Genomic DNA, 22,635 nt, shown 5'->3' on the forward strand with positions numbered 1-22,635 from the left:
GTTACTGCAAACAAAATCCCTTCAAATCCTTGATGACTGTGGGACACTCATCCACCACACACATCCATCATCGCAGAGGTTGCTGGAAGGTCATTGATGGTTCTAATGTAAAAGTCACTACCTATCCAACATCCCAAAGATGATTATCAACAGATATGACCACAGCAGGATACAGAGGCACACAGTATCTTGTGGTGGTGTTATGTTTTAAAAAAAGATAATATTCAGTTACAGGAGCTTTTTATTATTATTTTGCTGAGAAATATGATAATTATAAGCTTTGTATATGCACTCTTTCACTATAAATTTATACAACTCGCATTTGTGCATTCTCTCCAAGATCTCATCTATTTTCAGATAAGATAATGCACAAAAAAAAAAAAAAACACACACTTGCATCACCAACACCCCAGGAGAAATTTGGTCATACAAGCCTTTTCTCGCTTCCGGATATTCTTTTCAATTCTGGGTACCTCGAGCATCCTGCACTGGCTCCACCACTTCAAAAACACACCTCATGAAAAAATCAGGAGGCCTGTCTGACATGTGTCCCCGTGCCCTGATGGCATGCCAACACCAAAGACCAGCATTGATTTTCTGTAACGCAGGGTCGGATTAGCCCTCTACAGGGATTAGCTGCCTGTGCAGGGCCTCAGGGTTCGCTATAAAACTAATAATTAATTTAAACAGCCAGGCCCATGGAAGGATACACTCACTACACGTTCCCAGCATGAGGGAGTGAGTATGAGTGACGGACTGTCTGGCACGCCGTTAAAAGAACAGCTGTGTGTATCTATAGGCCTACTGTATATTCAACTTGGTTCTGATGATTAGCTTCATAGTTTTAGCATGGCATAGCGCTTTGCTGTAGCACCAGATGGCCATCACTACACATTCATGAAAGTTTATGCTACAGATTAATATGTAGTGTTAACTATTTGACTATTTTGCTGATGTTTAATGATTTAAACTGTCATATAGTCTCATCAGTAGCCAATTAAGAATGACAGAGATATGTTTAGCTGATAAACTTAAGCTGACAAAAACACATGCACCTACACTCTTTCCATCCTGAAATCACAACAAAAGGTCATACAGATACAGAACAAACTTGAGAAAAGCCATAATGTCTACAAAAAAGGCAGCAACTATGCTGTTGTATGTATGTTCCCAGTCAGGCTGCCAAAACTAATTTAATTGCAAACGAAGACGGCAGTTGTCTCCGTGCCATTAACAAAAGCGCCTGCCTCCACCTCCACGGTGATTGTGTATCAACACTGTCACCTGCTAATGAATTGCTTTTTTTCATACAATATACTGTAATATGAAGTCCCAGTATATAGAGGAGAAAAATGTATGTAGGAGGCACACTGATGTGATAATGTTAGAAGTGCTAAATAACAAAACGCTCAAATTAATAAGCTCTAACGTTTCAAACAAGGCAAATATGTCTACACAAATTAATTCCCATATTTTAATACATTGTCAGCAGGTCAATTGTGTTTTCTCCATATTCATTTCATAAGTTGAGCTGGCCTTACTGTAACAGGACCTTGTTTATAGTAAGCTGTGAATGCTCTCTTACAGGAGGAAACTCAGCTTGATGTGTGGGAACATCCCGCTATAAATCTGTTTAAATCCACTCCCAAAAATCTCTGTAATTTTAAGAGGAAAACCTTCAAAATCTGAGTTGATAACCAGTAACAAATACTATATCTAACACCAGTGACATGTATATGGTTTCATCCTTGTTGTAACAAACTATTAAAACACTACATCTGTTTGCGCAGGAAATAACAGCAGCTGCCTTCCTTTTTAATACAGTAAAGCAAAATCCCTCCCTCCATAAATCAACACAGCAGTTTTGTGTGAAAGCATAGAGGCCAGAGGTTGCAGCCACTCCGATATTATATTAGTGCACTCAAATGCCTTAAAATGAATGTGGTCATATTTATTGACATGCTACATGAAACACAATCTATAAACAACGAGCCTAAAGCTACATGAATAAAACTATCTTGGAGTGGATCTGTGTTTTACTTGAAGTGAAACAAAAACAATGAAAACCATCACAAGTCGAAGCATTTCACTGTTATCATCCCCCTCCTTTTACCTAGCTTCCAATAAGGGTTGCCATAGTCAGAGAAGGTAAAGGGATTTCTCCTGCTCTTCAAAAGACTTTGATCTGACTGACACACAAACGGCCCTCAGATCACAAGTCTACAGACCCTGTTCGGCCTCTCTGCCTGGTCTGCTTGTAGATGTACACTTCGTTCCTATGAGGATTCCTCACCCTCCTCCCATTTCCCTTCGTCTCTCCTTAATCCCTTCTTCTTCCTCCTCCTCTGCCTCCTCCTTCTCCTCCTCTTCCTCTGCTGTTTGGTGTTTTGAAACATCTGAGTACAGACATGTTCTGAGCTTTGGAGGACCCAGGGGCCCCAGATCCAGACAGAGGGAGAAAATAAAGAAACTCTACAGTGCCCCCGGTACAAAAGCTATCTCACCATTACCACTGGGGAGAAACTCTTAAACATCACCAAACGTCTGGACAGACAGAGAAGATCAGAAGACTGTTTGGTCTGTTGTTCACATAATAATACTGTCAGCTAATGGTGCAGTCAGCAGCTCACAGTGGAACCACTATGATGGGAGTCAATGTATTTATCCTAATGGAGAGAGGGTTTTATGAGCGAAAACAGAGAATAAGAAAACTGTACTACACAGACTGCTGGCCCAAAAATGGAAGGATTGTTCCTTGTAGTTTTCCAGTAAAGACGTGTCAGCAGCATGGACATGAAACATGCCGTCACTGTTTCTTATCTCAATATGTCCCTGGGTGGAAAAGTGAGGCAACAGCTTACTGATGTCTTGCAGCCTGCCTGACCATTAAAACATATTTCCATGCTGATGGATGTCAGATGTAGCCTCAAAAAACCCATAGCTTGCCCTTGATTTCTGAGCTCATTCCGAACTACAGTTTTTCTTAACTTATTTTTCATGCTTCGCAAAATGAACGAGCAAATGTAGACTATAAACAAGTTAAAATAACAGAGGAGAGGGGAGAACAAGAGTGCAGCCGGGTGAGAGCACAAGGGCTGTTATCTCCCACAAATCTTCCTGTCTGACCAATATCAAGTTTTTGGGATGGCGGCTTGGACGGACACTCAGTGGTTTTTATAAGTGAAAGCTGTGAAAGATGTGAGTAAGTTTATCTGAAATGGAAACAGGAAATGAGTTACAGCTGTGCTGAGAATGTGGCACAGCTGTCCAGATCCAGAGATGGTTTAAGCATTCTACAGGAGAGCAGGAAAAAAAAAAAAAAAACAGCGAAAGCTGTTAAGGGCCTGAAATTGAAGAGCAAGCAAATAAGACGGCCTGCATGTACCGCAGTTTATCACTTTGAGAGCGGCAAACCATGATTAAGCCTGACTCAAATCACACAAGTTAAAAAATTATCATATTCGGCCCTCGTCTTCACCAACATGTAACAGCAAATTCTTTTAGTAGTCATGAGGCCTTCAAGAGCTGCTACTCTAATAAGAAACTGCATCTGATGGTCATTGGATGATACTGATAACATTTATCATGCAACCCCCCTAAAAAAATCATCCCCTGAAATTCAAAACATGGCAAAAACTGCAATCATCCTCTAAAATCTTGGCATGAATACATCCATGTATCTGTCTTCACTTTTCACCCCTGGGCCCTCTAGGAAAGACTGCGGGAGATTGAAAGCCATGAAGCGACCAAAACTGTCTAGACCATACCAAAGGAAGCTCCTTTGTTCTTCTTCCAAAACAGGCTCCAAACCTTTTTTTTTTTTCCTTTTTTTCCATTTGGGACTCAGCCAAGGGAAGTAGAAGTATGGCTGCCCCACTCCATGCTCTGTTCTAATATGTTCCATGCCTTCCAGTTGCTTACATCATCAATCTGGGAGATGGTTAAGTGTGATGGGGTGAACATAAACAGTGCTTGAGTTATAGGCTAAAAGAGACACAGGTTGTGTCTCAAACATAAGTTGGCGCACTCTTCCCTCTTTTTATGGCAAAACACTCATACAGTATATAGAGGTCCTAATCACTGGCAGGTATCCTAAATGACTCTGCATGTGTTACTTGCTTGAAAACCGGTGCCACAGAGGAGAAGAGGAAGCAGCTTTACAATATTGTAATTCACCCACATCATCAACTTCAAGCAGCAAGCTTGTTATTGACAGCTGAGTGCCAGACCTAATCATCTCCCTTTTAATGCTCGCTTAAAAATGCACACCCTCATGTCAAAACCTGAGTACACATTAACTCTCCCCAAATCGTCTACTTACTAAACATGTCACTAATGAATTATACATCTGACTTTTTCCCTCTCTCATATTTACATGGTGTTTCGGCAGAATTTGTGTAGTAGTTGTAAAGTATTTAATAAGTCTTTAAATATGTACGAGAGTCAAGATCTTAGCCAGTGCATGCACTGTACTGTAGATGTTTACACGATATCAAAAGACTCTGCTATGCCTATCAAAATGAGTAAGACATATGGATAGTTTGTTTTTCACTTGCCAAAATAGAAAAGGGACTATGTCCACTTGGGCCCCATCAGGTCAAATCATAAAGATCCATCACTGGCTTTGCACTCTGCTAAAACACTAAGGAAACATATTGTAGATTTTAAGACCCTTTTTATTCAGCCAGACTGTGTACTAAAACTAATTGGATTTCTGTCAATGGAAAAAATATATCCCTGGGACAGCTTTGAACTCAATAGCTCTGCCTATCCAACTGCGCATGAGGGAGTGGGACCTTGCCACATGCCAAGCACAAGGGAGGAAAATTAAATCGGTGGTCAACATAAAATATTAAAATAGCATGGTATCGAATTTTTGAAAAATGATGTCAGGCCGGCTCATTATGGCCAGCAAGGCAGTGAATTAAGCTATATTTAGTGGGTGATAATTGAAATCATAGCTGTAGTTATTACCACTGACAAGTTTCTAAATAATACCCAATAAATCCCTTCTTTTTAGCAAGGTTCCCCCTGACAGCTGGCAGTGCTAAAAAATATAAAGTACAGAAACAGAATCTCTTTTCCTTTCTTTCCTCTTTCCTTTCCTCCCTGCCCCCAACTCTCCTCTCTCTCTCTCTTAGAGCCAATAAAATGTCAGCTTTTATTCTCCTCCTCCAAAGTGTTGGCTAGATGTCAGCAGGCCCTTCTAAAGCTCTGCCACTGCAAGCTGAAGGCCTGTAAATCTCTGTGTCAGTGGCACGCCATCCGTCTTGGGATATACAATAAAAAATGTGACGCAGTCATAAAAGGAATGGCATCACTGCCCAGTATTTATAATGTGAACAAAAGGAACATAAAGATGTTCCTTTCCATTCAGGATCCGAAACCACGAGATGGCCTCAGATTGAAGAAGAGAGGATGTTGTAGAATGCTGTAGAAGGCTGATGGCAGCTCCTGACAGTGATTAACAGATGGTTTCTCTGCCATCAGTGGGCTTTTGTCGTGTTTCCACAAACAGATAAAGATTTATACTATATACAGTGTGTTAAACTGAGGGGAAAGTAACTGAGTGCTGAAGAGTGGCTACTCAGCTGGCTTACAGGATAATATTCCATATTTTTCTTATGGTCAACAAAGTCTATGAAAAGACCAAAACCAACAATGAAATAATCCTACTAATAAGTATTGTCTGTGTAGCCAAAACCTAATACAGCTGTGCCATAAACCTCCATCATTGTCCCAAAACTATTAGAAACACATCAATGAGCCACACTGTTGCACTGACTAACATGTTTTTGAGTCGGTCCGACATACACTATATCCTGCAGCTGTAAATATTAACCTAATGTGTATTAACCTGACATAGAAAATAGTCTCCCAGAAATGCACTCTTTACTCCTGTTTTGGTGACATTTGCTTAAAACTACAGTGTCCAGCTGTTTCAGGATATAACTAAGCCTTGTTTAAAAATTAAACTATACATTTGTGACGTGCTTTAAAAGATTTACCTAATGGAATTGCTACTGATGGCCACAGACAAGGTACAGTTGAAAAATATTGAGAGACAGACTAAAGTATGTTAGAATTTGTCGCCGATTCGAAAAATACAATATATAATTTGGCCAGTGAAGTAAATCTCAAAGACAGACAAGAATCTACAGAGTTTATTTTTACTTTCCTGCTTGACACTTTCGACAGCTGTCTCTTGAGAGAACTCATGTATAACTCGTCACTGACTGATCTGACCCCTGCAAAATGTTGTGGGCATAACCAAAGACTGTTACGCAGTGTCACTGGATAGTTTGTTGCCACGGTAATACTCATCACTTCCTTAAACAAGGTTGGCAGAAGAGGTAAGAACCTATTTTCACGTACATGACTTATCTATGTGTGAAACCACAGCAGCTTTGCAAGATCCAACAGAAGTGGAACATCTTAATTGTGCAATTACGCCACTCTGTTGTTTTGTTGTCTTTCTCCTTACTGTTGCTAAGGTATAGGCGGATGTGGTTTGATGTACTCGGCTTTGTGAAGGGGCGACTGTCGATGGTGTGAGTGATAATCAAACTGAATTCAACAAAAGCTGTCAAGACACTGATGATGTAATCAGGTGAAACTTTTTATAGCTGGTGCATTAACATTAAATTAATAAAGGACTAAATGATATGAACAACTGTGAAGCAGATAATAACATACTGTATGTGAATTCTATCTGAGTGGACTTTCCCTTTAAGACCTCTTTCCTTCCAGACTAAAGATTTTATTCAGTCTATTCAGTATGTGCATACTTTATATACATAATTTAGAAGTAAATGTGTTCAAAATGACCTCAGTCTTCATGATCATAGTCCAAATGCAGGTAGGGTTTAAAGCCACAAGAGCTGTATACAAACAATTTGAACAGTAGAATTCAAATAATATTTGGTCTTGATCCACTGGAGAGGATTAAAAGATGCAGGTCAAACATTATCTGCCTGTCAGGGAAATTAAATTAAAGCTAATTTGGCTGGACAGACAGAAAACACAAATACAAAACAACAAACCATCTATGGATGCGAGACATAATGAAAGCCACATTATTGCGGTTGCTTGCAATTTGCGGGAGAGCTTTCAATCATATACAAGTTAGTCATCTTGCCGAAAAAAGAAAACAGATTTTAGCTGGCTTTTAGTTACACTAGAAGATTATTGTCTTAATTCACTTAATGCTGCAAGAGGGTTTTTGTCAGATGCCTATCATTAAACTTTTAAAGATCTATCCAAATACATTAAAATTATGACTGTCGAAACTGTCCTGACTTGGTGACTCAAACTCTCTGCTGGCACTGTTGTAACTGTCCTCTACACTGAGAAAAGTGTTTGCAGCAATCACATAAAAGGAAATTCTGATATAACCTCAAATTGGAGAGATGGGGGAGCAAGACAAGCTATCCATTAAGCATAACATCCTTAGCGCTATGTCATCCCACCACTATCCCAGGAGTAGTACATCATTTAAAAAGAAACGCCCTGGCGAAAATTAAAAAGGTTTTTTTTTTATCCAGTACCATAGAATGATACAAAATATCAATGTCCCTGATATGAATAAGTTATTTCCTGCGAGACCATGTCCCTCTCATCTCTCTGGTTTAAATCTCTTAGGGCTGGAGGAGCGCTGCACCCTTCTTAATTTATGAGACACAGATCAGGTTATCCTAGAATATCGGCCTAAACAGCCCTGATAGATCGGATATGGAATATATTTCCTCAGCAGAACAGAGTACGCAACCACTATTACCAGATACACACACACTCTACACTCCCAGTTAAGTGATTTGAGGACTTCATACTGCCAATGTTTCATATCCTCTCCTCCTAACTGACACTTTATCTGCATACCGGCATCCCTGCAGATTGAACACTTAGGCAAGACAATGACAGGCTCTCTTCCCGTTGTCACTTCTCATTCTAGGACCAGTCTAATGCTTCTTACTGGGCTTCTGCCAATAACAGACCACCCCCCCCCCACCCCCACCCCCTCCCACCATCAAACAACCAGAGTCTACCTAGCTTGGATAGAAAAGGAGCACTTGATGTCTGTGACACTCATTTGTCAATTAGCAGGCCCCTTCCTCTGTTGACATACAGCAACTTGAAAGACAGAGCGCTGCCTGTGACGAATTAAGAGAGACAGATGAGTGAGGCATGAGCGGCAGAGTAATACTATAATGTTCTTTAGATATGAATATAAAACGACACAGCTGACAGGCCATACAAGGTTTTATTTCATTTCTCAGTGTACCAGGCCTCCCTACTTTGTCTTCTTTGTTCTCTTTTCATCAGACTACTTACATCTCATTTTGACAGCCTGGTGACATTTAGAGCACTTTCGTTTTAAAACGCAAGTTAGCATACTTGATTTATCATTAAAATGCAAAACGCCTGCCATCACCAACATAGCCTGGGTGAGCACGTACCCCCTCAGACACACACATACTGTACACATACACACACATACACAGGTAGCTGAGGTTCATCTGCAATGTTAAAGTCTAATATGGACTCCTCTGTTGTAATGACAGGCTGAATTTCAGCTTGAAAGTCTAATGTCAGGAGTTGATTTGCTACATAAATTTCTTATAAGTATATCAAAGAGGAATGTCAGTGTTTCATTGGTCTTAAGGTCATATAGTGAGTAGTACTGGACATGACCCCAGTTTAGTTCACAGCTAAATAAAAAGGTCTATGTGGTCAGATAGTGCTTAAGTTTTGTGCCACCTTTACCAAACCTATCCATGTCTGCAATAATAAAAAAAAGGTATTTAAATGAATCACTCTGAACTGTAACTGAAACAATGAAATCACTCCAATGTGGCACTGGGTGAAAAGATAACATAGCAGGATGATGTGTGAGCTAATTAAGATGCTAATAACATTTTACTAATAAGATGTGTTAAATTTGTCAGGTCTGACAGTAGACAGAATACAGGACAACCACAGCACAAGGAAGAGACTGATGATGGAGGAGGGAGCCAGAGCGCTGGTGTTACAGATCAACCGTAAAGGGAAACCATGACACAAACAAGAACCTTTCAATCACTTACAGGATTTGACACCACATGACTGTACAAAACTAATTTCTAATCCATGCTGCTCATTTTAGGCATGTATACGTATGTGTATACAAGTCATAGCCCCATGTCTTATACAAATAACACAGCCAGAGTATCTTTGGATCAATCTATCAAAACATTTGCAACATATCACCTTGTGCTCCATAGCACTTTCCCTATTGCTTCTCCTTCATTCCTAATATGTTTTCCCTCCTCATGTATGTTGATGGAGTGGACAAAATATTTGGAACATCATTCAATATAATGCACTCAAGTTCATGACCACTACCCACTACAACCTCAGTAATAAACATAAAGTATCTTTCTGACAATGTCAACAAAAACTGAAAATGTATACGCTTCGTAAATTCATGGCAGAGCTGTTGCATTGGGTTGCATTAGATTGCACAGGTGAACCTAATGAAGTGGCCGGTGAGTGTATATGCAATCCAATACAACGCTACCATAAATAATAGCCTTCACATAGAGTGACCATAGAGCTGAATCAACACCTTTCTGACTCAGTCATAAAAGAAACTGAAAGTGATAATGGTGGGAATTATTGCAGGGCTGTTGTATTTTAATAGACTGAACAAGTGTTACTATTTCGCTGGTATTTCAACATTTTAAGCACCATGCTGTTTTAGATGGCATTTCTGTAACAGATGAGGTTTGTAAAAACGGCAATCAATTGGAATGACCATAATTATTATCAACTATAGCCGCGATTTCAGTTGTTTTTAACATATTTTACATGCATTTTTACATTATATGCGCAGACATGGTAAATCTAACTAGCTAAAACAGATGTAAGTTAAATAGAGCAGGCTTCACAAACGTTGTCATTGCACAGCCGTGATTTGTTCATCAAGATGCCATATCAGATCTCAGGAGAAAGGTATCACTTTTCCAACAATGTTAGGATTCATCCTGTGACTCATAGACATGTGTCCTCCTCAAACCTCATGTGTCCAGGGTGATAACACGGCATGTAACAGATGCAGACACCTAAAGTGCACCCCAGTCGCAGAGAGGAATCATGTCAAGACAGCACATGCCCACTCACTGCCTTGTGTACACACCTGACCTGGAACAAAGTGGACGACGCAATACTGTCCAAGCCCGTCGTGAGACAGAAATCTCACTGTGAGCCACACTTCTCAACACATTGATGAGACAGGCTGACACTGCAGCACACAGAGGGAGAGGTGTAGGTGTGACAGGCCGCTGCCATAATTTCATCCTGCCATTACCTGCCCAGCCACTCACAGTTATGCTCACAGGGACACATGCACAAACACTGCATGCAAGCAAACACGCACAGGTGTACACACAAAAATAAACACATGTATAACACACACAACAAACACACAGGACTGAGTTAAAGGTGATGCCAGTACCTTGCTTCTCATTGTGACTCATTGTCAGGTCGTTGGATGAGTGTTGTCAATTGTGCTGACAGAAATAAGCATATTAGCCACAACAAACTCTGGCAATGTCTCCCTCTCGATTTCAGTCAAGCGGCAGGAAGAAGTGCATGATGCTGAAGGCAGTCCACTGTGTTTCACTAACATGTGTATCTGTTTACACCTGGTTTGCTGGAGATGACAGTGAAATGGGGTCATGATGTCAATGCACATGTCTTAACTATCTGACAAGTGATGTAAAAGGACCTGAAGGGTAACAAAATTTATAGATTCTTGAATGTTGGAGCTGAGAGATGTAAAGCAACATAATATTATGACATAAGACTTATTATTATACGTTATTCTAGACACTGTAATACTGTGATGGAACTTAAATGTAGATTTTTCTTTTTGTTTAAGGCTGCATTATAGGAATCATGATACATTGGTCATCTCATCTGTATCTGACAATAATTGCTTAAAAAGATGCCATCAGGTGAAAATAGAAATTACTGTATTCATTCATTCATTCAAACCTTTATTTAAGACTTGAAAATCATTTGAGTTTCCCTCATTTGCAATGATGTCGAGATACGGAGTTAAAAACAAAATATGTAGAGTTAAATAGATCAAAAGAGGACAATAGTCTGTGAAAACTATATATTATTTCAGGATAACCCACTTTTAAAATCATATTTCTTTGGGACTCATTTGAATGAATTAATTTATTGAATGATATATATATATATATACAAAGCAGCAGTTCAGTGAGAATGTCTTACTATTAACACCCTGAGGAGATGTTTAAGTTTGCAACTGAAGCCAGTTCAAATGTCAGCCTGGACTGTCATGCAACAAACCTACATGCATGCATTTTTTTCACATTTTCTACCATTAACGTTTTCCAGTCAAAGACAAAATACCTAAATTACCAAGCTATTCAAGCTACAATTAGGGAGAGAGAGTTTCAACATAGCCCACTTCCCTAAAACGAGCAGCTGTGACATGATACCGCTGCAACTTGGAGGCATTATTCCTTCCAGTGAAGTTGTAGGAGGAACTGCAAAACTGAACATTAGCCACAGTGTGTCACATGAAACTGGTGCTATTGAGGAAATAAACAAAAGCCATATATTGCTAGCACCGGGCTCTGCAAATTACTGTATTGCCATAAAAGGTTATGTCTGTTTAAACATGGATTTTACTCGTCAATTCTTAAATGGATGAAGCTAAAATGTAGCTTTCTAGTTCTCACTATGACAGTCACTTTACAGGAAAGCTTCACACATCCACCAAATGGAAAAGCAATCCAGGGAACAAGATGCTGGAAAATGTAATGCCACAATAAGTATAATCTTTACTCCTTCCCCTCATACCTTTCCCACGTCAGAATTGGGGGTGCTGGGCATGCTTGACCAGGTGTGTGGAGGTGAAAAAGGAGCCAAGGTTTGAACTTGTCTCTCAAGCTCTCTGTCTTCATTCTTTACGCAACCATTTCTGTCACTTTTGATGTCTATGAATGAGCACAACGCTATGAATGCCCTTCAGGAGAGACTGTCCAAAAATGTACGTTATTCCCATATTTAACCAACTATTGCATTTCCCCTCGCTCTATAATGGCTGTTATGAACAATGATAAACACGTTTGCCTTCTAACGTGGTCAACACGTCATACAAACCCGTTCTTTTCGAACATAAGTCGGCCCTGATAGATTAATTCCTCTGGTGAAAACTACAACAAACACATGGTGGTATTGCAATGAAATGAAATCAGTTATATATCTGTATTGGCAGACATGACAATAGGAATTATTGGGTATTTTTGGGATACTGGTAGATATTTCAATGTCATGCATCACTTCATTTCAATAAAAACATTTTCTTCACTTATTTAAATAGATGAGTAAAATAAATAAAGCACTGCTACCTGCTTCACATTTAAATTAATTAGCAGTATGAGTATGGTTACTTTTTTTTTACCCTAATCCTAGCAGCCTAACCCTATATCCAAAATATAGTGGTATTTGATTTTGTCCTTATCACCAAACTCGCGTACAGCAGCACAAAGTGTTCAGGAGTAGAAATACTTTTTTTTTTTTTTTTTTTTTTTTTTTTTTTTTACAGGAAACAGCTTTCTGCCATTAAGCTGTGAGTCAGAGTTCTCTGCCCATTAGATGCATTCTTATGAGGATCAAAACTATTACGGGGTTTGCTTTGCCTTGGTTAGCATGTAACATTAACATTATCACATGTTGAGCTGCTTATTGAATTTCACAGCTCCACCCACCCATGACCTCCCAGTGTTGTCATGTGAGCAGCTACACACACCAATCGTAACAGAGAAGGAGATTAAAAGGGAATGGTGGATATATAGGTCTGGGGTGTATGTGTGTGTTTGTATTTGTGTGTGTGTATATGTGTGTGATTTTACAGCTTGCATGACCACACTGGCAGGTCAATAGTATACATTTTTACTTTTTAAACACATCTTTACAAGAAGAGGAAAGTTTAAAAAGACAGCCGGAGATGTATGAAAACACATAAACAATAAAAAATAACAATAAAACCAACTCCAGACGTGTTTGATGTTAACCCAACACATAGGTTTGTAATGTCAACCATTTAAAAACAGTGTCTATAGAAGAAAAAAAGATGAAGCACTATGTAACAGATCACTTTTCCCACTAGCAAACCATCAATCAATAGTCTACTAATATGAGCCCCAAATGGTTCGAGAATCACTTCATTACTTCTGCACCGCTTCTCTGCCCATACCACCCTTTGAAGTTTAGTAATGATATCTGACATCTGAGATTAGCTGAACTGAAAATTAATAATGAATTAGTAATATCTGACTCATAAATATTTGATTCTAAACATCAAGTCCTTAATGTGACAGGTTCAAGGGCGAGAAACATAATGCCAGCCTTGATCTCCCAACCAACACACATAAGGGTTGTTTCAGTCAGCTTGCATGAAGCTGTTTGCAAGACATAACACTTCCTCTTCCTCTGAGGTAACTTTAAGATAACTACTGTATTGTATATGGGGTATTCTGCACCATGCCCATGTAGCATACCAGCAGTTATAATCTGATGACAATCAGCCTAGAAGGATTTACAACTTGAGTGAAAGTGAAATACTCTCTCTTACTACTATACTTACTTACTATATTTATTTATGACCTTCGTCAGGTTTATAGATAAGCATCACAACAGTTCCTTAAATATACATAAACACTGGGTAAATTATCCAATCAGAAGACCACTGACCTAATATTGTGCTCCTCTGTTCACATGTCTCATGTAGACCATAATGTTGTAAATACAGTACAATTTATAATGCACCGTCTTTTCATAGCATTTTGCCATCATGTCGGTTAGTTATGATGACATTTTACTCAATGGCCTCGTTGTGGATTGTGGACACAGCTTTAAAACAAATCTAATGGGTCAGTTGGACATTAGCCTAATTGTAAAAAAGTTAAATGTATCCAAAATTCAAAACGATTGCCCTAAAATTCCACTGCAATTGTTCTTCTTACTTGATCAACTTGTTTCTTTCCATATTTATGCCTACAAATGCAATTAGACTTATCTGTGTATTCAGGTTCTGATAACCACGGGCAACCCTCAAACTCTACAATCCTTGTAACTTGTAATAGTCTGCATATCACCCATTATCGCAATGATTGGGACTTTACACAATAATTTACATAAAGGTGAACCGCACACTAAACCAAACTGTGTGTACACATGAATACAGTAAATATTAGGTCAGTGGGTCATAGGTCGCAGGTTTGCTGGGAATGAATGCGTCTTTTTCCCAGCAACATCTGTCTCACATTCAAACAGCTACACACAATCACAGTGCCTTGCTCACAGGCATATCCTGTGCATACGCTACAACACTGTGCGTAAGTGACAGATTTTGAAATATGCCATAATGTAAATCAGCATAATTGAGGACTCCATATCTCCAGCACAGACAACTGCCTCAAGACGACAATTTTCAACAAAAAAAATGCCTCTATTGAGACAGCTTCATGGCCTGACAGTCATGAAAAGGTCTCAGAAACAAAAGCACCTTCTAACCATCATCTCCTCTCTTTTACTTGCCAGATCAACTATGCTAGTCCTGCTGTTGAAATGGCAGCCCCCTCTGAAGCAGCTGCCATGAGGTGTTCCTTCATGTCCTGACAGAGGAATCTTTTCTTCTATTTGCCCTCGAATTAGCATGTCACATTTATCGACCACGCCTTTTATCCTGCCCCAGCATGGCACCAGCTCAGCTCTTACACTCATTCAGCTCTTTGATGTCCTGATGACACTCAGACCACCTATAGACCAAGGGCGCACTTTCAATTGCACCTAATCATAAGATGCATGCCTCCCAGTAACAGACACAGAGAGAAAGTATCCAGGTGATTATATGTTTGTAGTCTGTTAACCGTTTGCCTTGTTCATCTTCTTACCTGAGCTCATTGAAGCTCAAATCCAGCCTTCTTGCAAAGTGGCCATATGTGTCTCCAAGGAAGTCTGGAATGTACTTGCAGTCATGTCCAATGTAGGAAATCTTAAAGAAATGGAAAGTTAACTGTGAGACAAGTAGCAATAATACAATAGCATCCCTGACATGGGAATAATTAAGGCAATATTCATCCCTTCATTCATTCAAATCTTTATTTAAGCCTCAAAAATCATTTGAGTTTCCCTCATTTGCAATGATGTCGAGATACAGAGTTAAAAACAAAATGTGTAGAGTTAAATAGATCAAAAGAGGACAATAGTCTGTGAAAACTATATATTATTTCAGGATAACCCACTTTTAAAATCATATTTCTTTGGGACTCATTTGAATTAATTCATTAATTGAATGATATATATAAGGCAGCAGTTCAGTGAGAATGTCTTACTGTTAACACCCTAAAGAGATGTTTAAGTTTGCAACTGACATGTTAGCCTGGACTGTCATGCTACAAGCTTGCATGCATGCATTTTTTCCCCATTTTCTGCCATTAACGCTTTCCAGTCATCATTATACAAACTACAAAATACCTAGATCACCAAGCTAACCGAGCTATTATCAGGGAGAGAGAGTTTCAACACAGCCCACTTCCCTAAGACGAGCAGCTACAATTATGATATGGTATAATTCACTTGAGTGAAGTTGGAGGAGGAACTGCAGAACTAAAAGTCACATTATGCAACGTTAGCCACAGTGTGTCACATGACACCGGTGTTGTTGAAGAAATAAACAAAACCCGTATATATCTAGCACCGGTGAACTCTACTGTTAAAACTGTCAGGGGATAAAGGCACCACCTTAATATGCAGGGGGGTGTGTGGGGGCAAAGTCCGACAGAAACTATTTCCAAAATGAACTTACTTGAGTCCCATTCAATGCGACCAGCGACTCGTTGCGTGCCATAACTTTCTCTTGAGTGGAGGGATGACAGCGCGGTGACTGTGTTTTCTGATAAACTAACGTTATTTAAGTTTATATCCAAAGTCCGTATCACGTCAGAAAACCGCTGTGTAAAACATTAAATACTAATGTCTGTGGATGTAGACCGGCTACTTTGGAGATCTAATGGCGCTTTGCAATTGACTTTACAGTTTCCGCGTGCCGTTTCCATCAGCTGACCTGCTGTTGTGCGGAAGCACGCGGGCACAGTGTTGGATGACAGTGCTCCTGACTGTCCGCTGATGGAAAGACAGGATCCGATTTCTCCCTGCAACAGTGAAAAACTACTGTTTCATTAAAAACTGCGTTCATAAAACTCCTTAACATTTTAAAGAAAGCTCCATGGGAATTTTTTTCTTTGTATAACAAATGCTTCAGAGTCATAATAATCAGCACCTGTTGAAGAGCACCAGCGATACACTTGTTTGGTCGATTCATCGATTAGTTGTCAACTGTTAAATTCATCGCCAACTATTTTGATAATTGATTTATTGCTAAGAGTCATTTTTTTGAGAAAACCATGTAAAAAATCTCTCAAATGTGAATATTTTCTGATTTCTTTAGTCCTCTATGACAGTAAACTGAATATCTTTGAGTTGTGGACTGTTGGTCAGGACAAAACATAACACTTGAAGACGTCAACTTGAGCTTTGGGAAACAGTGATGACATGTTTCACCGTTTTCTGACATTTTATAGACCAAACAAGTAATCGATTAATAGAGAAAATAATCAACAGAGTAATCGATGATGAAAACAATCACTGGTTGCAGAACCTATTCTTCTTATATTCCTCTTAATGTAAATCAAGAGTTCATTATCCTGAATGCAATGACTCAATTTGACCTGTATTATCTTAAGAATGTGTTATTATGTTATGTTATTGGAGGTTTACCCGAGGAACGCTTACCAATTCATCTCCTCATTTTGGAAGGAGTTTGTCTTGTAAACACAAAACATATTTCGGAAATACTTCTAATAAAGGAGGTCTATAGCTAGTTTTCCAGATTCCCTTCATTCTATAGATCATAATGGGCTCATTACTGCCCCCTGTGTCCATAAAACAACACCAACACTACAAGTTAGCTCTGTGTAAAGGTCCAGTTCACCGAAATTACAAGAAGATAAATGTTCTCTCTTTCCCCTAAAAGCAGTATAGGATGGGGTTAAATTTGTGTCATAATAATTGAACAAAATCTCCCAAGAATCAAACCAAAAAAAAAAAAAAAAAGTGAAAAATAAACTGAAAGCAAAAAAGCGACCTTGAATGCAAAACTTACGATAAAACTATACAAGAGTGAATCATTTGATTACAATATTCTCCACTTTTATTTCACTGATCTGGATTTCTCTTCTGTGGTCATTTTTTTTCACATGCTGTTCTGCTGCTTAATTTTTCAGTTTTGCTGTTGAACTTTTCAGTTTCAGTTCAGAATTTTTCACTTTCAATGGTCTGGAAGTGCAACGAGTAGTACGACCTACCACTGACCTGTCCCTCCAAAAGTAATTGGCTAATGGGGATGTAGCCGTTCAACACCCGCCCACATGAGAGATTTGTGTCAGTCCTGAAACTGAAAAATTCTGAACTGAATCTGAAATGTTCAACAGCGAAACTGAAAAATTCAGCAGCAAAACTGACAAAAGTGACCAAAAAAGTTTTGTGTAAGTTTAACCTTTGAGGTATTGTTTGCCCAGGTTTTGAGATAGCTTATCTGTCTCTGTGATTTCTGCCACCACCTCACTGGAACTACTTTCTGCCAAATATTCCCTATGAAAACTGCTGATGTTCTTTGAATTAGTATTCAGAGTAACCAGAATGCTATCTCTGAAAAAAAAAAAAAGTTGCTGTTTGCTTTTTGGTTTAATATAATCTTTCAGTACTGTGAACATGACCAAATTCCATTCACCTCCATTGTATTGCACAGTGGAGGCAAAAATCTCATGAACAGATATCTCAGAATCTAAGAAAACAAAACAAAAGCTGTATGCCAACTTACTGCTATGGACAGGTGAAAATATGTTTGTTTGCTATTGTTAATGTTGGTTGGTTTTGTTTGTTTGTGTGTTTTGTAATTTGGGTGAACTAACCCTTAAATTGCTTAAGAGTTGCAATGAATTCATGGAGCAGCAATTAACACATTACAGCTTTTTCTCAAATTACATACAAGTAGCCTACCTCAAAACTGTACTTAACTTAGTACTTGAACAAATGTAATGAATTACTTTCAACTACTACATAGGTGAGATTTACGCTCAAGGCTGGTTTATTGACTGGGCAAAGCGTGCAACTGCCCTGTGGCCCCAAACGCCCCAGATTCACTAGGCCATAGGCTATGTGTCAGTTGTTTTTTGGTAGTTTGCTTAATTGTAAAGTTGATAGGGAATTTGCACAAATTGAGTTCACTGGATCCTGCATATGATGTGGTCCTGTCTTGTAGCGGGGCGCTGTATCAAAGTTAAACCTTAATTAGTTTATGGTGTGATTGACATACCTGAGCCAGATAGTAATCCAGAATAGATGCACTGGTAGGACTGGTAGGTTTAAGCTTCAGTAATCTAAAGCTCATAGGGTGATGGATACCTTTCAACTACTGCAGGTAAACTTTGTATACTTTAGTACTGTTGATGCCAGCTGACCTCTTGATATTATTAATAATATGTGTTTTTCACAATGAATCAACCCTGAACCCAAACACACTTCCGCCTGTGGTTTTGCTGGCTTGTAAAATATGCTACTTGTACAACAGTGTGTGTGATGACCTCAAACACTGTAATGAGCTTGTGCTTGTACATATTTAAATATTTAAACATTTAGTTGGACTACTAGTAGCAGTACTCCAAATACTATTTCTGTGGTCAAGAATAAATTTAAACGCCAAAAGGTTTTTTTCTTCAGTGTTTACAAGCACTTCAAATTTAGGCTTACACAAAACTAACATAGTAAGAATACAACACACATGCATACATCATACTTTTCGATTTGCCAATCAGATAAGCAGTAAAAGCACTTTGTATTGTAAGCTAATAGTTTTAAACTGTGGATGGTCTCAACACGTCTCTGTTTCTTAAATTGTGCTTGCCTGCTATATTCATGGATGTTTAATACTTGTAACACACCTCCTGTTAAATTTCATTTCCCTTTCATGATGAAAGATATTGTATCATTGTGCAGGATTGCCTACAACAGATGATTATGCTATCCTGTCACAGACATTAAATTATGACATACATTAATGGATGTGTGTCAAGTCTAATTTGTGACAATAATCCTATCAATCAAATGCTCAGACATTAGTCACCAAACTATTCATTGTTCTGTGTGTCACTGAGTAATACAGGCTTCTTTGGCAGCCAAACACTTAACAGCTTACCTCGCTGCTAGCTGAAGCAGCTAATGAGTGAAAAGAGTCGCTGTATGGCTGTGATAAAGTGTGGGACAAACCTGCATGTTTTGGAGGTTTGGCACAGTGGCACCTTGGTTGAGAGACATAGGTAAGTACAGTAAGTTTGGGAACACCGTGCTGCTTCCTCTGCTTCGTTGTGTGTGCTGTGACGTCACGTGGGACCTCCCATACACGGAAAAAGCTCACTTTCTCCCCGCTGCCCGCGCGCCCGCCCGGAGAGAGAGAGAGAGAGTGAGGGAGAGAGAGAGAGAGAGTCTGCGTGGCTTCAGTCTCCACTCTGCTGCTTTTCTCGGTGTTCAAGATACGACAGAATTTAATAAGCTGTTGTGTTTGAGTAATAAGTTTATTTTAGGCAGAAGGACTACGTCTGAACGTTGTCACAGTGTCATTTTTTTTAAAAAAACATTCTTTCACCTCTCAGATGTTTTACACCGGAGCTTAGTAGGCAATGATTCCAGGTAATGTGGTGTCACGGACTTTCCTGTAAACCGGCTCTTCCTCCTCGGAGTTTTAGAAAAATATTTTCTACTTCGTGCATGCATTTGAATGGTTTTGTACTCTCCTGTGTAGGCTCTATCTTCCTTTACCATCTGTTACTTGCTGCTACTTTCATATAGCCTGAGTTATATGAAATGTAATATCGTCTCAAAGTAATTAGCTACTTAAGTGGAAACGGACTGAGATAAAAATTAATTACTTTACGGTACAGATATGAATTGCCCAAAAACAAGTAGAGTGTGAGAAAAGATTTTTTTTTTTAAATTATAAATGTAGGTGAAATTTAAAAATTTGCAAGTAGGCGAGTTGTTAAATTATTTTCTATTTTTTGTAGGCAGCATAAATCAATCACGAGATTGAATTTTTTTTCTCTCCTTCATTTCATAGCAAGAAATCGGCCCTGCAAAAAAAAAAAAAAAAAAGCTCACAGTCTAATCCTGCAAATCCAACACATTTCCTCACGAGATGTAAATAGTTGTATTTGCATGTGGAGAGTGATTCATAAATATGTCAGCGTTATGAAATATATGAGGATATTAAAACTTTCTAGGCTATTTAAATAACATGAATTATGGTCGCAAAAATGTGTTCCCATTTAAGGGGAATGCCGAGTATTTTGGTGTCTGGTGCAGAAGCCCATTCCTCACACGGACAATAAAGAGGGTTTTCGCCTGACAGTGAAAATTTATGGTTGCCCTTCTTTGCCCTAATAACTCACACATTGTGTCACGGACTGACAGCCCTTGCAGAAAACAGCAAGCCTGTTATCAATCACGCATCTTTGCATATTGTGAAACGTCCCCCCCCCCCCCCCCCCCTCTCTCTTCTGCCAGACAAAAACACTGAGAACATTTCAGCTCCGCTCATTTAGACTCCCCCTCACCCCCCCACTTCCACCCCCATTTACAAAGTCACATGAAATTGAAAAGATCTATTGTAGAACTGCTGTTTATTTATATTACACATGATCTAAAAAACATGACTTATGCAAAGACAGTTGTTGCTGATTTTTATTTATTCGGTTTACAAAGCTGTAGTCAGTCATGCAGAACAGTGTAGGCCTTTTATGTGGAAATTATTGAGGTAGATTCTACTTTTTAACAATGCGACTAAAATGTTTATTTTAATTTATTCACTACAGCCTTCATTGCATTTAAGGCAGTTTATGAACTCATATACATTGTGTTTTTTTTCTTTACACATGCTATAGTTTATTCCTATATTAAAAAAAAAACATATTTTGCCCTCTTGACTGTCCACTCCAGGTTTTCTTGCTCTCCAAGTTGACCTGTCAAGCAGATTACCACAGAAAGAGATTAATGGCAGAGGCGGGTTGCAATAATAATCGTTTTGTTTGATGTGACAACTTTGATAGGCGTTGATTTACTTACAAACTGATAGGCTTTTAATTGAGCGCCTCCATCCAGATTGAGATGAAAGGAAAACCGCATTGAAAAGCTGCCCGATTGCCCCGGAGCCTCAATACTGATTAGCCATCTCAGCGGTGAATAGTTCAAGGCATTTTAAACTTCTTTTCTCAGCGGCCTGACAGACCCATTTCTCTTCTTTTCTTTCTACTCAGTCCGCCTTTCTACCTCTTAAAGAAAATAAATCATTTTCATTGTATGTAAATAAAATCGAGCTGACATCAATATAAAATGTCTGGATTTCTTTTCTGTTGCCCGTCTTTGTTATTCTTGTTGCAGATGACAGTGCGCCCGAGGCAGATGACAGGTTTCAACAACACAATAGCAGATGCGTTTGGCCAAAATGGACATGGCTCTGTTTTGAGAGACCGGGTTATTACACATTATAATTTTTGAATGAATGTTTGCTCTTGCAGATTGTTTGAACTAACTTATTTCGGAAGGATATGTTAAATTGTGCAGATACTGTAAATATAAATCATTAATTTGTCATTTTTAAAAATATCTTTTAGCCTAAATCAGGGGATGTTATCTTTTTTTTTTATTTTGGATTTTTTTTTCCTCCTCTCAGTTCTTAACATGAAATGCCATTTTCGTGGAAACTGTGTTTTACACAAGGCTTCTTGTTAACACCATAATCGGCCGATTATAGCACCTTAAAGCACCAACAAATACTCCATACAACATGTGATGCGGACTGTCTGCAAGTTATTCAAATTTAATCATGTGTGCCACCTCCGGGATGTTTGATGAAGAACTCCAAAAAAAGTTACAAACTTAGTTTAATAACAGACAGAATTGATATGTAGTTTATTCCAAAGCTTTTGGCTTCATATCCTCCACATTGTCTGGACTGGGGACGTCGGCTATTATTGTCGATGCATCTCCAAATTCAGTCTTAACTCTAGGATGATTTATTTATTCTAAAAAGTAGGTGTCTCTTGCAGAATGCCCCTCTCCCCATTTGTTCTTTCCCCGCAGTCACACTGGCATGTAATCAGCCACAATAGCTGACATAAATCAAGCGGTGGATTGACAGCGTCTGACAAATAACTGATTGATTGCGGTGGAGCAGAATTGACACTTGACGGAGGGGTGGAGATAGAAATAGAAGGGCGGTGTATATTATAGCCTACTGAAAACATGTGACATTCACATCCCTCCATCACTACATTGGTCTATTCCTGTCAACGCTTGTCTGTTTAGGGATTTCAAGCTGAAGTGGTTGGTTTTATGTTTGCCAGTGGAGAAAAAGTCCCCGTGGTGATGTGAGCGCATGTTGTGAGTCTCTCGGGTTAGAGATAGTTGGAGAATAGCAAGTAAAACACTATAAGATTACGACAG

General features: G+C 38.9%; 1 protein-coding gene across 5 annotated transcripts in view; it reads right to left on the reverse strand.

The window, feature by feature from the left end:
* Positions 1 to 22,635, reverse strand: part of lrmda (leucine rich melanocyte differentiation associated) — a 268,523-nt gene that overhangs the window by 197,068 nt on the left and 48,820 nt on the right. For 3 of the 5 annotated variants that reach the window (XM_067610265.1, XM_067610269.1, XM_067610268.1), the window contains exon 2: positions 14,973 to 15,073. In XM_067610265.1, coding sequence (XP_067466366.1) covers positions 14,973 to 15,073 — 101 coding nt within the window. Of the gene's footprint in view, positions 1 to 14,972; positions 15,074 to 15,886; positions 16,145 to 19,404; positions 19,476 to 22,635 lie in introns of those variants that run through there. The other 2 variants (XM_067610266.1, XM_067610267.1) reach the window with 2 other exon arrangements.

The sequence above is a fragment of the Thunnus thynnus genome, chromosome 14, assembly GCF_963924715.1.
Source record: "Thunnus thynnus chromosome 14, fThuThy2.1, whole genome shotgun sequence".
In the NCBI taxonomy this organism is placed as follows: Eukaryota; Metazoa; Chordata; class Actinopteri; order Scombriformes; family Scombridae; genus Thunnus; species Thunnus thynnus.